This window comes from Cetorhinus maximus, chromosome 6 (genome assembly GCF_964194155.1).
Source record: "Cetorhinus maximus chromosome 6, sCetMax3.hap1.1, whole genome shotgun sequence".
In the NCBI taxonomy this organism is placed as follows: Eukaryota; Metazoa; Chordata; class Chondrichthyes; order Lamniformes; family Cetorhinidae; genus Cetorhinus; species Cetorhinus maximus.
The window spans coordinates 101,665,268-101,679,508 of NC_135884.1; the positions used below are offsets into that span (position 1 = coordinate 101,665,268).

The following is a 14,241-nucleotide window of genomic DNA, read 5'->3' on the forward strand; positions in this document are numbered from 1 at the left end:
TACTTTTCAGTTAGGTCAGTTTTGTTAAAGCTGGGCTGTCTCCAACTGAAAGTGAATCCTGCCATGTTTTATTGGTACTATGGCGGGAAACTCTTGGGCATCTTTTTGGTGCATGTTGATGACTTCTTATGGGGTGGTACTAGCAAGTTCTAAAAAATGTTATTGACAGGATTAGAACAGAATTTAAGATTGGGCGTCAGGTTTCTGGGGCCTTTAAATATATCTTACTTGGAATGTGTTAACCTTATCACAGTCAATCATGCCAGGTCTTCGCAAAAGGATGCAGATGCTTCCAAAGCTGAGAAAGAGCAGCTGCGAAGTCTAGTTGGACAATTGAATTGGCTGGGCACGCAGACAAAACCGGATGCAAGTTTTGAGGTCTTAGAACCAATTACTGTAATGAAACATCCAAGGGTTGAGGACATTTTAGGCAAACAAATCATTAAAAAATTAAAGATGGAGAAATGTGTGCTGAAATTTCCATCTTTGGATGATCTCAGGAATATAAAATTGATTATTTTCAGTGATGCCTCTCATGTAAACTTTGTATTAGGTTTTCGAGCGTAACTGGTTGAATAATATTTCTTATGGGAGAAAGTGGGAAATGTTGCCCCTTGGCTTAGGAAGCCAAGAAAATAAGGAGAATAGTAAAAAGTACTCTGGCTGCTGAAACTCTTGCACTTGTTGAGGCAGTTGACATGGCATTCTTTTTATCGAAGATACTAGGGGAAATTCTATAGCATGGAGAAGGCAAAGAAACCATACCTATTGAATGTTATTTAGTCAATCGTTCCCTTTGGGATAATGCGCACTCCACAAAATTGTGAATGAGAAGGGACAAAGAATAACTAAAGACAAAAAAAATACTTGATTCTAACATTTTTTTTTTCTTTTTCAGCTGGAACAAATTGATAATTTTTTCATTGTAGATGGCAGACAAAGCCTTCTGTTCTTCTATCAGGAAGTGGATCTACCAGAAGCAGGTTATACTCTACAGAATATGATAATATTTGCAGTATTTAATTCAAACCCATGTTCTTACAGATTACCAAAGATACATAAATAATAGCCATTATAGCCAATCGCTGCTTTATTTTAAAAGCAGATCAAACATTTTTCCCAGTTCTTGGTTTGTTATTCTTAATTTTGAGAAGAAATACTTTCACTTCAAGTCCATCACTTCTATTTCAACTTATTTTCTACCTTCTTTTATTTCTCCCCTTTTGGGTACTCGGCCTTCCTAAATCCCTGCCCAACACCACAGAACTCCTTGATCTTCTACTTTCCCGCCACCATGCCAAGCTTAGCTCCCTCTTAGATAAGCCTACAGCTTCCTTATGTGCCTCCCTTGGCCTCCTTCGAAGAGCCCAGTGAGGCACTTGTCACTGGCCTCTTACAGGTAGCAACCTTAACTGCTCTATCCTTCTCTCTTGTCAACCTTCTCACACAGAGCATCCACCGGGGGCTGAACTTGCTGATTTCATTGCTGTCCAATTCATCCCTTCTGGTGTTGATCCTGTGGACTCTGTCGACGCATCAGCTATCACCGCTTCTTTCCACATCTCCCTCCAGAATGTCTGTTCAGATGTGAACAAGGCCCTCGTCATGCAGAAGCTCTTTGTCGATGATTATATCAACATTGTGGCCTTGGCCGATACTTGTCTGAGGGATGATGTCACCTTTCCACTAAATGAAGCCTCCCTGCCTGGATGTAGCTTCTACCACTTGCCCCACCTTGACTGTCATGGTGGCAGTTTGGCTCTTATCACCAAATACAGCCATGTTCTGTCCCCCTTCTCCTCTGGCACTTTCTCCTCATTTGAACATTTCCCTTTGTTCCGTCCCTCTAGCATGTTATTTGAAATCCTTCTTGCCGAGATATCTTCACTGCTTTCCTCCATCAAATGACTTCCCATCCTCAGTCATTTCGACCTCCATCTCAATTCATCAGGGTCTTTCTCCTGAGCTCACTGCACTCCTATTCCTCTTTCCTATAAACTCCCCAACCATTATTCACGCCAATCCCCTTGACTTTACTATCTCAAGTGGTTTCACTACTTTATTGTTTCAAGCACAGATAAGGCCATCTCTGATCTCTTCCTTGTGTTGTTCTCAACCCACAATCCATCCCCTTTACTAATCCTACATCCTTCTATGTCCACCCGTGGAAAAACAACTCTCCCCTAATTCACTTACAACTGCACTTTCAATATCCCAACTGTACAGCCTTTGGCCCTCCATTCACCACAGCATTTCTGCAGCTACCAATCTGCTCAACCACATCCTCACCTTCACTTTTGATGCCCTAGACCCCATATAAACTTTTTCTCTCTCATTATGGCTGTTCTCCTTGGGACAGCTCTCATCTCTGCTCCCTTGGGAGACTTGAATGTGCATAGTGTGAACTTGGAGGAGAGACTATGGGTGGAATTTTCTGCTCCCGCCAGCAGTGGGAATCATGACGGGCAGAGTGCAAAATTTTGCATGATGGCAAAAATCAGTTTCGTGATTGGAATTCTATTCCCCTGACTTTCATGGTGGGTTAATGGTGGGTTGACTTTCCTGCTAATCGATGTCGGGAACTGTATTTACATATATTTCCATATCATGAACACTCAATAAACAGCCAGCTCTCTGGAATCATATTCTCCCTTCAAATTAAGTGCCCTGCCAGCGGATATTTAGAATGGTCTGATTCACGACCATATATAAGTGGTGTGAACCTGGCGACCTTCACTTCACCAGCAACTCTGAGGTTTGTAGACGCTGCTCTCACCTACCTTTAACAGCAGTGCTGCCATATCTTGCTGCTTCTTGGACTCAGTGCCAAGGCTGCTGACCATCAGGCAAGACCAGTGGGAAGTTGGGGGAAGACCAGAGTCATGACTGGGGTAGGGTGACTGGAGCACAGGAGGGAAGGAAGGAAGACAGAGGGTCTGGGGCAGGGTATAGGGCACGGGAGGGAAGGGGGGAAGACAGAGGCGTGACTGGGGCAGGGTGACTGGAGCACGGGAGGGAAAGGGGGAAGACAGAAGCGTGACTGGGGCAGGGTGTGGAGCATGGGAGGGAAAGGGGGAAGACAGAGGCATGACTGGTTGGGGGAGGAGGGGTTGTTAAAGGATTGGAAGGTAGTACTGTGAGACTACCTTGGGGCTGCGGCCACACTGTTGGGGTCAGATTCAGAAGACTGTCCTGGGGCTGGGCGGGCTATGCTAGAAGGCTATGCATGGCTTGCATGTCCTGGTCTTAGTCATGGGAGGGGGAAAGCTGCTCAGGGCAGTGTTGGTCATACATTACATAGTGTGTAGGGCATAGTCAGTTGTTTAAAGATGTTGGTCCTGGGAGTTGGGCGGCAGATGGCACAGTCACGGTTGGGGGGGCATCTGCAGCCTGTAACTCCTGTAACTTGAGAGCTGGTAAGGCATGGAGTGGGGTGGTGTGGGGGAGGGTATTGGATGGTGTCATGGTGGGGGAGGGCGGATATTGGTCCCTGAAAGTCACGGTGAATGTGGCAGCGAAGGGAATGGGTCAGATCGACATAAGGCATTGGGATATCAACAGAAAAGGCTTCAGGTGGGGGGAGAACAGGAACATCAACCACAATGACAAATGGCTCCAGGGTTGAAGGGGGAGGCAGGAGAGTGATTGGAGGAAGGGAAATTTGGATGGTGAAGATGGAGGAGGATAGAAGGGACTTGGAGGGTAAGAGGGGGAGGTTGGAAGCTAGGGTCTCAAACTGGAATTGAAGCACCACCAATTTTACAAAGAGCTGGCGTCACGCAGTTGAAAAATAATGGTGGAAAAAAAATCACGCGAGGAGTGGTCTGAAGATGTATGGGAGGAGTCAATGACTGCAATCTTGGGCCGATTGAAGGGGCACCCTAATAATTTTTGGCTGAAGACATGGAGATTAAGGCTCAGCTATGCAGTGTTAACCTGTGTCAAATGTCAATTGAAGGAGTTTGGCACCATAACTCATGGAAGACATTCTTACAAGAATCCATTAAGGCTTGGGGTAACATTTGATTTGGTCTGATTGCCCACATGTCCGTCACAGAGGAATGTAAAATGGAAAGAAGGATCAAGGGGCCATGGTTGCTGGACATAAGCAACATGCTCAAGACGAGCCTCCACATTATCGACTGGGTGGTCATGAAATAAGTGTACGGCTGGGCTGGTGTCTAGGCTAAAGGAGGTAGGCTAACAGCAGCCTGACTGAAGGTAAGAGCACTCGGCTGTTTTGACCTTGATCAAAGCATCTTTGTGAATGCGCAGTCATGTTGGAGGGGGATGCTCAGCCACGTGTGAACCATCAGGATGTGCTTCAGTTGTGAGTGATGGCCTGGAGTTGCCATGTCTGGAATGAGGGCAGCCCAAGGGCTTTACACTGGCTTCGAGGCTTGGCGATGGAGGGAGAGCATTCTTGGGTAAGGTACAATCATGTCTCTAATCTATTTTTCCACAGATACAAAGAGGAGTGCAGAATGCAGGCTGCAGGCAACGCTGGCTTCTTGATATCTTTGATGTAAGGAGAAGAAAGGCCCTTCACCATACGGCAGACCTCAGGGAAGAACGTCATCCTGAGGAATAAGAGCCAGCAGGGCCCCAGGAAGACCCAGATGCTGACGAGGAGGGACCACATCCATGAAGGCGTTTAGTGCGACCAAGAGTCAACAGAAGATGCCTCTCATATGTGGAGATGAGCGAAAGACAGTGCTGCAGACACCTTGCTTGTCTAGAAATGTGGTGGATCATATTTGCCACATTCTCCGTGAGGATCTGATGCTGCATGGGCTGGGAGGCTATCCGCGGCAAGTCGCTCTGAAGGTTACTGTTGCACTGAACTTTTTTTTGCCAGTGGATTGTTTCAGGGCTGCACTGGGGACCTTTGTGGAATCTCTCAAGTATCCACACATAAATTAATAAGGGAGGTGACTGATCCCCTTTTCAATAAAGCACACCATTACGTCGAGTTCACCATTGATAAAGCAAGTCATGGATTTTCAGCAATCTCCGGCTTCCCACAAGTTCAGGATGCCATTGACTGCACATGTGGCCTTGAGAGCTCTTTGGCAGCAGCCAGTAAAGTATGTTTAATAGAAAAGGATTCCACTCTAAACGTCCAGCTGATCTGTGAGCGCCGAAAACAGATCATACATGTTTCTGCCAGGTACTCTGGGAGCTCGCACGACTATTATATCTTGAGTCAGTCTCAGCTGTCACAGGCCTTCGAGGACCCTTGGCGCATAGAGTGTTGGCTCCTTGGTGATAAGGGGTACCCCTAAGGACATGGCTAATGACACCCGTTCATCTTCCACAAAGTGCATCAGAGGAGAGATACAATGCAGCACATTCAGCCACAAGGTCCTTTTAGAGCAAACTATTGGCATCCTAAAGATGCACTTCAGATGTTTGGACCGATCAGGTGGGGCTCTCCTGTAGTCTCCACATGGGTGTCCCACATCATCATTGTTTGCTTCACCCTACACAACCTAGCTCTGCAAAAGTTGGTGGGGGGTGGTGAGTTGCCACATGGAGACACAGACAAGCTACACATCTCCTTGGATGAGGAGGACGTGGAGCGGAATGAATATGAAGAGGGCGAGGATGCAAACACGCTGCTTGAGGATGCCATTGCATGGGCACAACACGGAAGACGTGCCTGTGACACTCTCACAGCAACAAGATTCCAGGAGGAGTAAGGTGAATACAAGCTGATACAAGTGCAGTTCTCCTGTACCTTCGAGGCAGGGAAGACATCAAGACCTCCTTTGTCATCAGACATCTCAATCGAAGTCATCAATCTCCAAAAGAATAGTAACTTTTAAAGCTAACAATGGGCCCATCATTGGAAGGCTAGGGAACGTGTGGCCATTGTACAATGAGATAAGCACTTCACTAGCGCTCACTCTGAAGCAACTACACATTGTGTAGTCTTTTCAACCATGAAATGAAAATATCACTGGTCAAGGCAGCTTTCATGGGGCAGAAATGCGACTACAAACATCATTGCACTCTTGGCAGTATGGTAGAAGCTGGGCGGCTGTAGGAGTAAATCCGTCATTGGCTGTCACGTGAGTGTCTGAAGAAAGAGTTAAATCTGCATAAAAGCACCTCTCCAAATGCCAGCTCTCATGCATGATTATTGGTGAGGCTGCACCTTGATACTGAGCACAAGGATGCCAAGGATCCTCAGGATGCTGTGATCTGATAGCCTACAGCATGGATGCAAACCTGCAAGTTAGGTAACCTTTGAAAGCACAGAGAGCGCATTCAGCAGGACCATCGTGTGATCATGGACAGGCACTTATGATTCTGCATAGGTTGGAAGCCTGCAAAGCTGATGTGCAGCATTCCCTTGCCATCTGGGAGAGACATGGCTCACTCAGTATTGATGCTCAGTAATGTTAACTTAGTACCCTTGTTAATACTGAAGAGCACTCAGGAGATGTCCTGGAGCATCGCTTTCATCCCATTCCAGTCCTCCACATTTTCGTCCTCCTGAAGTCCAATATTTCCAAGGAACCCTAATGCACTGATTGCACAGCCAGGTGATGAAATCCATATTGAATGTCTGTCTGTGACTTGTCAAAGGGGTTTTGTCATGCAATCTAGGCAGCCCTTCAGGTACAAGCTAAAGTCCTCACTTGTAACAGGCCGGTATCATCAGGCTGTGCACACATCTCTGACATTGCACACTCATTGCTGTCTAGTAGTCATTTCAAATGATAACGATTAGAACCAGCTTTCATAGCTCTGCATCATGCACGTGGAGGATGGGAAATAATAAGGGATTAATATTTAGCAGTAAATGCAGTAATGAGAGAACGCTGCAAGCAGCTATGAAAGTCTATGGTCCTCAATGATGATTCATACTGTGACCAAAATCTGACTATCATTAAATGCAAGCTATTACAAAGTGGACATGGCTGGAGTAACTCCAACGCAGCTTGCGATCAAAGTCCTATAACATTCACACAGAACAGACTTCAGCGCTACTGCATCAGCATGATCAATAACCTTCTAAGAACAACACTCATGAAGACACATTATTAGATCCTCTGATGCAAGGCATACATTTACATTGTCCAACCATCACATTCATTCAGGAACTGCCTTTGTTCATCTCTCTTATGTAGAACTACAGGCGACTGACTGAGATGAGATTGAGTTAGAAAGTATGGAACAGAGGGACACACTTGAGGAGGGGGTCATCTATGACCCTTGAATGAACATGGAGCATTGAATCACATGGAAAAGCCATTCAGTACCTGGAACATTGAGTGAGAAGCAAAATATATTTGCAAAGTGATTGAACACCCATGCCACCATTGTGCATTCATAATTTCTTAATTTTCCATACTCTACCTTGTTGCTGCTCTATCTTGGTGCAGCCCCAACATCCACAGCAGAGGTGGAGGCAGCCTGTTGACTGCTATGACCTGTTGTCTGAGATGGCTTTGGCGGGTTTTCTCTGGAAGCACAGGCCTGGAGGTTGCAAATGTTTCAACTTTGGAAATAGTGCACCCTGGCCTGCTGTGGGTCTCCTGCTCAGGGGCAGATGCAGTCTCCTCTGCCTGAGCAGCTGTAGTTGATGGAGTCACAGGCAGAGGGGATTTGAAGTGGCTGGAAACCCTTGGAATGTCCTGGGTGGGATGTCCCCAGGATGTCTGGCTGACACTGCTCCTCCATTTGGGTGCCTGAAGGACCCCCCCGACTCCTTGAGGAGAATGGGCACCTGGAGGGAGGTCGAGGTGCCCTGTCTCCCTCTTGCCCAGCCACTGCTGGATCCAACCCATTGCTAGAGCGATGGAGTGCAGGTCTGAGCGCAAGTCTGTCAGAAACTTTGCGTTCTGCTGGACTTGGGTCTATGAGGTGGCTGCCACCCTCCTCATGGAGACTTTGATGCGCTTGCATTTTGGAGCCACAAAATGAGACAGAACACAGAGGGACTCCTCCATCCTTCAATCAAGTCTGGTAATGGTCTCTGACAACTCTGCCTGATGTTCCGCTGCCTATCTTTGCATCTCCAACATTTTGCCTAGGGCCGATGGGAGAGGCTCATCATCTGACTTGGAGTCTCCAGGGGTCTGGTTTGCAGCAGTCCTCAGAGTGCCAGAGACCTTGGCTGTCACTGCTTCCGCCTGCTGTGGAGACATGTCAGTAAGGTGATCACCAGAGAGTGATCCCGAGCCTACTCTAGTTCTAAGATGTACCAAGGTGTGTATCTGTGCTGGTGGAGGGTGCTAGTGAATGCAGTAATGGCTCTTCTTAAAGTGGTTCGTCAACCTCCTCATCTGGGGAGGAGTGGGGGCTGGGGCTGATGCGCTGGCTGGACTCTGTCTCGGCCTCTTCCTGTTGGTACCTGGAAGCGAGAGAACATGGAATTAATGCTTGAGTAGGCAGGTTCCTTCATTATATTTAACTCACTGTGATTGTCCACATGTGGCTGAGGAATAGAGGAAGCATCCTCACTTGCTTGTTGGAGGAGGCTGATCTTGCTTTCCGTGCATGACCGATCCCTGTCCTCTCCAGCCAACTCTGCAGCCTCCTCGAAGCAGGAGAGGTTGCGCAAATCCGGGGTGCCCCCTCTGGTCTGGAATCTCTCCCTCATGCTGTGGGCTATCTTGTGCTGCAAAAAGACAGATGGATGGATTGGGATGGAAGAGGAGTTCAGGAACATGCATGCCTGCTGTGTGTGCTGAGTCCTCCCTCCCCAGTAAAGGATGAAGACACTGTTTGTGGGGGATCTTAAATGAGATGGTGTTGTTAAAGTAGTTGTCAAACATTCTCATAGACCCAGGTCCAGCAGAACGCACAGTTTCTGCCCAATTTGTGCTCAGACTTGCACTCCATCATTCTATGTCTGATCTGCTGCTAGTGTGTGAGATCCCTGTTGAAGGTAACCCTTAGACTACCTGATGCCTTGGTGTGATATTTAAACCCGAAATGAACTTCCAACCAAATATCTGGGCCAGCATCAAGACTGCCTACTTCCGCCTCCGTTACATTGCCCGACTCAGACACTGCCTCAGCTCATCTGCTGAAACTCTCATCCATGCCTTTGTTACTTCTAGACTTGACTATTCCAATGCACTTCGGGCCAGCCTCTCATGTTCTACCTTTTGAAAGCTTGAGGTTCTCCAAAGCTCTGCTGTCCATGTCATAACTTGCATCAAGTCACATTCACACTAACGCCTATTCTCACTGATCTACCTTCGCTTTCAGTTAAGCAATGCCTTGCTTTTAAAAGTCTTATCTGAGTTGTCAAATCCCTCCATGGCCTTACTTCTCCCAATCTTGTAAACTCCTCTAGCCCTACAACCATCCAACATCTCTGCACTCTTTCAATTCTTGCATTTTGAACATCCCTGGTTTTAATTGCTCCATCATTAGCAGTCATGCCTTCAGAGCCCTAATCTCTGGAATCCCTCCCTAAACCTCTTTGCCTCTCTTCCTCTCTTACCTCCTTTTAAGCACTTCTTAAAATGGAGTGCAGCTGAGGTAACTGAGTGAAGACTTGGGCCAGAATCTTTGGGCCAATGTGTAAAATGACTGCGCGCCTGCAGAAATGTCAAAGGCCTATTAAGGCCATTTAAAAACTAATTAAAGTTATTAACTGAGCTGCCCGCCCAACGTTAAGGTTGGCAGGCTGGCGAAGAGCCCAGATGGCCTTCGCATTTATCATAAAACCTCATCCACGGGCGGGATGAGGTTTCATGACGGGTTTATAAATTAAATAAATTTTTAAATTAAAATTCATTGACATGTCCCAGCTCATTTGACACTGTCACATGAGGGGACATGTCTTAAAAATCTTTTTTTTTAATTAAAATTTTTGAAAATCAAACTAATCTTCCTGAGGCAGCACTGTGCCTCAGGGAAATTTCTGTGCTCTGTCGCATGCATGCACGAAAGAGCTCAGGCCCTGACTCCTCCCGCCTGCACAGGGAGCGCTCAGCGCTTCCAGGTGCACGTCACGCTGGGCGGGCCTTAATTGGCCTGCCCGCGTAAAATGGCGGCTGCGCAACAGCTCCCACCCCCGCTCAACTCCCCCCGACGTGGAGAAAATTCTCCCCTTGGAGTTTGGTGAGCAGGGGAGTTCAGTGAAGGTGGGAAGGAGGTGTTTGTTTCCTTTTTCTAACTTTCTTACCCTATAGGAATTGGTGGTTCTTGTTCTACTATAAGGAAAGGAGCTAGCTGTTTGGTGAGTGTCTGGTAAGTGGGTAAGTTCTATTCTATCCCTAAGGTTTAAAATAGTACACAAATTTGTGGTAAAGTTAATAAAATATATTAAGAAAAGCAACATAAATAAGTGATTAATATAATTCAGTAATTATTAAAAACACATTAAGGATGGCAGAACAGGTGATGTGTCAAGGCTGCAGCATGTGGGAGTTCCTGGATAACATTGCGATCCAGGGCAAACACATCTGCAGTGTTTACAGCTTGAGGAACTTCGGCTCAGAGTCATTGAGTTGGAGGCTGAGCTGCAGACTCTGCAACATATCAGGGAGAGGGATAGTTACCTGGGTGCTTTGTACGAGGAGGCAGCCACACCACTTAGGTTAGGGTCTTCTGATTTGGTCAGTGGTCAGGGACAGGAGGGTGTGACTGAGTGAGGCAGGTAAGTGGACCCAGAGGGCAGGAGTACAGGAATGTGAGCCTCTGCAATTGTCCAATAGGTTTGAGGTTCTCTCAGCTTGTTTGGATGAGAGTGGGGGGCTGCAGGGTGGATGAGCAAACTGGTCATGGCACCGTGGTACAGGAAGCCATTCAAGTGGGGGGAGCAAAAAGTAACGTAGTGGTAGTAGGGGACAGTATAGTGAGGGGGATTGACACTGTTCTCAGTAGCAAACAGCAAGAGTCCAGGCGGCTGTGTTGCTTGCCCGGTGCCAGGGTTCAGGACATTTGCTCAGGGCTGGAGAGGAACTTGCAGGGAGGGGGAGGATCCAGTTGTCGTGGTTCATGTAGATACTGAGATTCTGCATAGAGACTATGAGAAGCTAGGCACTAAATTGAAAAGCAGAACCTCATAGTTTATAATCTCTGGATTATTATCTGAGCCGCAAGCAAATTGGCATCGGGTACACAAAATTAGAGAGATGAATACGTGGGCTCAAAGACTGGTGGGAGAAGTGGGTTCTGGTTTGTGGGGCATTGGCACCACTACTGGGGAAATTGGGGATTGTATCGTTTGGACGGTCTACACTTGAACCAGGCTGGGACCAATGTCTTTGCGAACTGCATAACTAGGGAAGTAGAGAGGTTTTTAAACTAAACATTGGGGGCAAGGGATCAAATGTGGAAAGATGTCGTATATCAAAGAGTAGAGACAAGTTAAAAGAGGAAAATAGTAACATGAAAAATGAGGGTCGGAGAATGGCAGGAAGGGACAGAGAGAAAAATACCTAAGAATGCACAAAGAATCAAGACTAGATGTCACAAGGACTATCTGTATCTGAATGCGCGTAGCATTCATAACAAAGTAAACAAATTGATAGCGCACATTGGAGTAAATAAATATGATCTGATAGCCATTACATAGACCTGGCTGCAAGATGACAAAGATTGGGTCCTGAATATTGAGGGGCATATGGCCTTCAAGAAGAATAGGAAGCTAGGTAAAGGTCGAGGGGTAGCACTGTTAATCAAGGATGGCATTTGTGCAATAGTTAGAGATGACCTTGGTTCAGGAGATCAGGTTATATAAATCGGCTTGAATGGAGCTGAGGAAATAGTTTCTTAGAGCAGCACGTTCTGGAACCAACCTGAGAGCAGGTTATATTAGAATTAGATTATTTTAGATATTAGAACCAATTTAATTAATTAATTACCTCAGAGTAAAGGCGGCCCTAGATAGTCGTGACTGCAATATGATTGAATTTTACATTCAGTTTGAAAGGGAGAAGAGTGGGTCTAAGGCTAGTATTTTGAACTTAAATAAGGGCAACTATGTGGGCATGAAAGCTGAGCTCGCTGAAGTTAACTGGGATACTAGGCTAGGGGATAGATCAAAAGAGAAGCAGTGGCAGACATTTAGGGGATATTTCAGAATACTCAGAATAAGTATATTCCCACTATAAAGAAAAATTCTAAAGGGAGGACCCACCATCTGTGGTAAACTAAAGAAGTTAGGGAAAGCATCAAAATTAAAGAAAAAGCATATAACCACAGAAAGATGAGTGGCAGGTCAGGTGATTGGTCAGAATATAAAGAACGGAAGAGAATAACTAAAAGGTTAATCAGGAGAAAGAAATTAGAATAGGAGAGGAAGTTAGTTAGAAATGTAAAAATGGACAGCAAGAGCTTCTACAGGTATTTAAACCGGAAAAGTGTAGGTAAAGTGAGAGTGTTGGTCCTCTAGAGAGTGAGAATGGGGAGTTAATGGTAGATTATAAGGAAATAGTGGATGAAGTGAGCAAATATTTTGCTTCTGCCTTCACTATAGAGAATACAAAAACATTCCAGGAATAGCTGTAAATCAGGAGGTGGAGGGGAGAGGGGAACTTGGTGAAATTACAATCACTAGGGAAGCAGTACTGAGCAAACTGATGGAGCTGCAGGCTGACAAGTCTCCAGATCCTGATGGACTTCATCCTCAGGTCTTAAAAGAGGTGGCTAGAAAGGTAGTAGATGCCTTGGTGTTAATTTTTCAAAATTCTCTAGATTCTGGAAAAGCTCCATCAGATTGGAAAGCATTCAAGAAGGGAGTGAGGCAGAAAGCAGGAAACTATAAACCAGTTAGCTTGGTGTCTGTTGTGGGCAAGGTGCAAGAGTCGATCGTTAAAAAGGTTATAGCTGGGCACTTAGAAAAGCTCAAGGCAAGCGGGAAGAGTTAGTATGGTTTTATGAAAGGGAAATCATGTTTAACCAATTTATTAGAGTTCTTTGAAGGAGTAACATGTGCGATGGATAGAGGGGAACTTGTAGACGTAACTGTACTTGGATTTCCGGAAAGCATTTGATAAGGTGCCCATCAAAGGTTATTGTGGAAAATAAAAGCTCATAATGTAGAGCTCATATTAGTGTGGATAGAAGATTGGCTGGCTGACAGAAAGCAGAGAGTATGTATAAATGGGTCTTTGTCTGATTGGCAGAATGTGACGAGTGGAGTCCTGCAGGGGTCTCAACTTTTTACATTACTGATTTAGATTAAGGGAGCAAAGGCATGATAGATAAATTTGCAGACGACACAAAGATAGGGAGAAAAGTATGTTGTGAAGAAGACAAGGAGTTTGCAGACAGATATAGATAAGTTGAGCGAGTGTGCAAAAATCTGGTAGATGTAGTATAATGTAGGAAAATGTGAAGTTGTCCACTTTGGCAGGAAGAATAAAAAGCCGAGAACCAGAGAACAGAGAACCTCTGCAGAATTCCAAGGTGCAGAGGGACCTAAATGTTCTTGTGCATGAGTCACAAAAAGTTAGTATGCAGGTACAGCGTGTAATCAAGAAGGCTAATGGAATGCTATCCTTTATTACGAGAGGAATTGAACCTAAAGTAAGGATGTTATGCTTCAGTTATACAAGGCTTTGGTGAGACCACATCTTGAATACTGTGTGCAGTTTTGGTCTCCTTATTTAAGGAAGAATGTAAATGCATTGGAGCCGCTTCAGAGGTGGTTTACTAGATTGATACCTGGAATGATTGCCTTGTCTATGAAGATAGGTTGCACAGACTGGGCTTGTTTCCGCTGGAGTTTAGAAGAGTGAGGGGTGACCTGACTGAAGTATATAAGACCCTGAATGGTCTTGACAAGGTGGACGTGGAAAGGATGTTTCCTTTTATAGGTGAGTCCAGAACTAGGGGGCACTGTTTTAAAATTAGGGGTCGCCCTTATAGGACAGAGATGAGGAGAATTTTTTTCACTTAGAGGGTTGTGCAACTTTGGAACTCTCTGCTTCAGAAGGCAATGGAAGCATTTTTAAGGCAGAGGTAGATAGATTCTTGTTAGGCAAGGGAATCAAAGGTTATTGGGGGTAGATGGGAATGTGGAATTCAAAACACAAACAGATTAGCCATGATCTTATTCAATAGCAGAGCAGGTTCGAGGGGCCGAATGGCTTTCGTATGTTCGTATTGCTATGACTAGAGCCGGTGTTAATTGCTGTGCAAACCAAATCCCAGAGGGAAACTTGACTTACAGGCCATATCCTTTTTTTGTATTCTGAAAACGAGCAGAAGATGTGTCGAACTCCACAGTAAGAAGTCCAGTAACACTTTTGGGATTTTAAAAAT

The 14,241-nt window shown here is 45.6% G+C and overlaps 1 protein-coding gene across 1 annotated transcript in view; it reads left to right on the plus strand.

Annotated features, from left to right (window-relative positions):
* Positions 1–14,241, plus strand: part of LOC144682303 (dynein axonemal heavy chain 5-like) — a 319,205-nt gene that overhangs the window by 20,814 nt on the left and 284,150 nt on the right. The window contains exon 3 of the mRNA XM_078544778.1: positions 899–983. Within this exon, the coding sequence (XP_078400904.1) occupies positions 899–983 (85 nt within the window). The remainder of the gene's footprint in view (positions 1–898; positions 984–14,241) is intronic.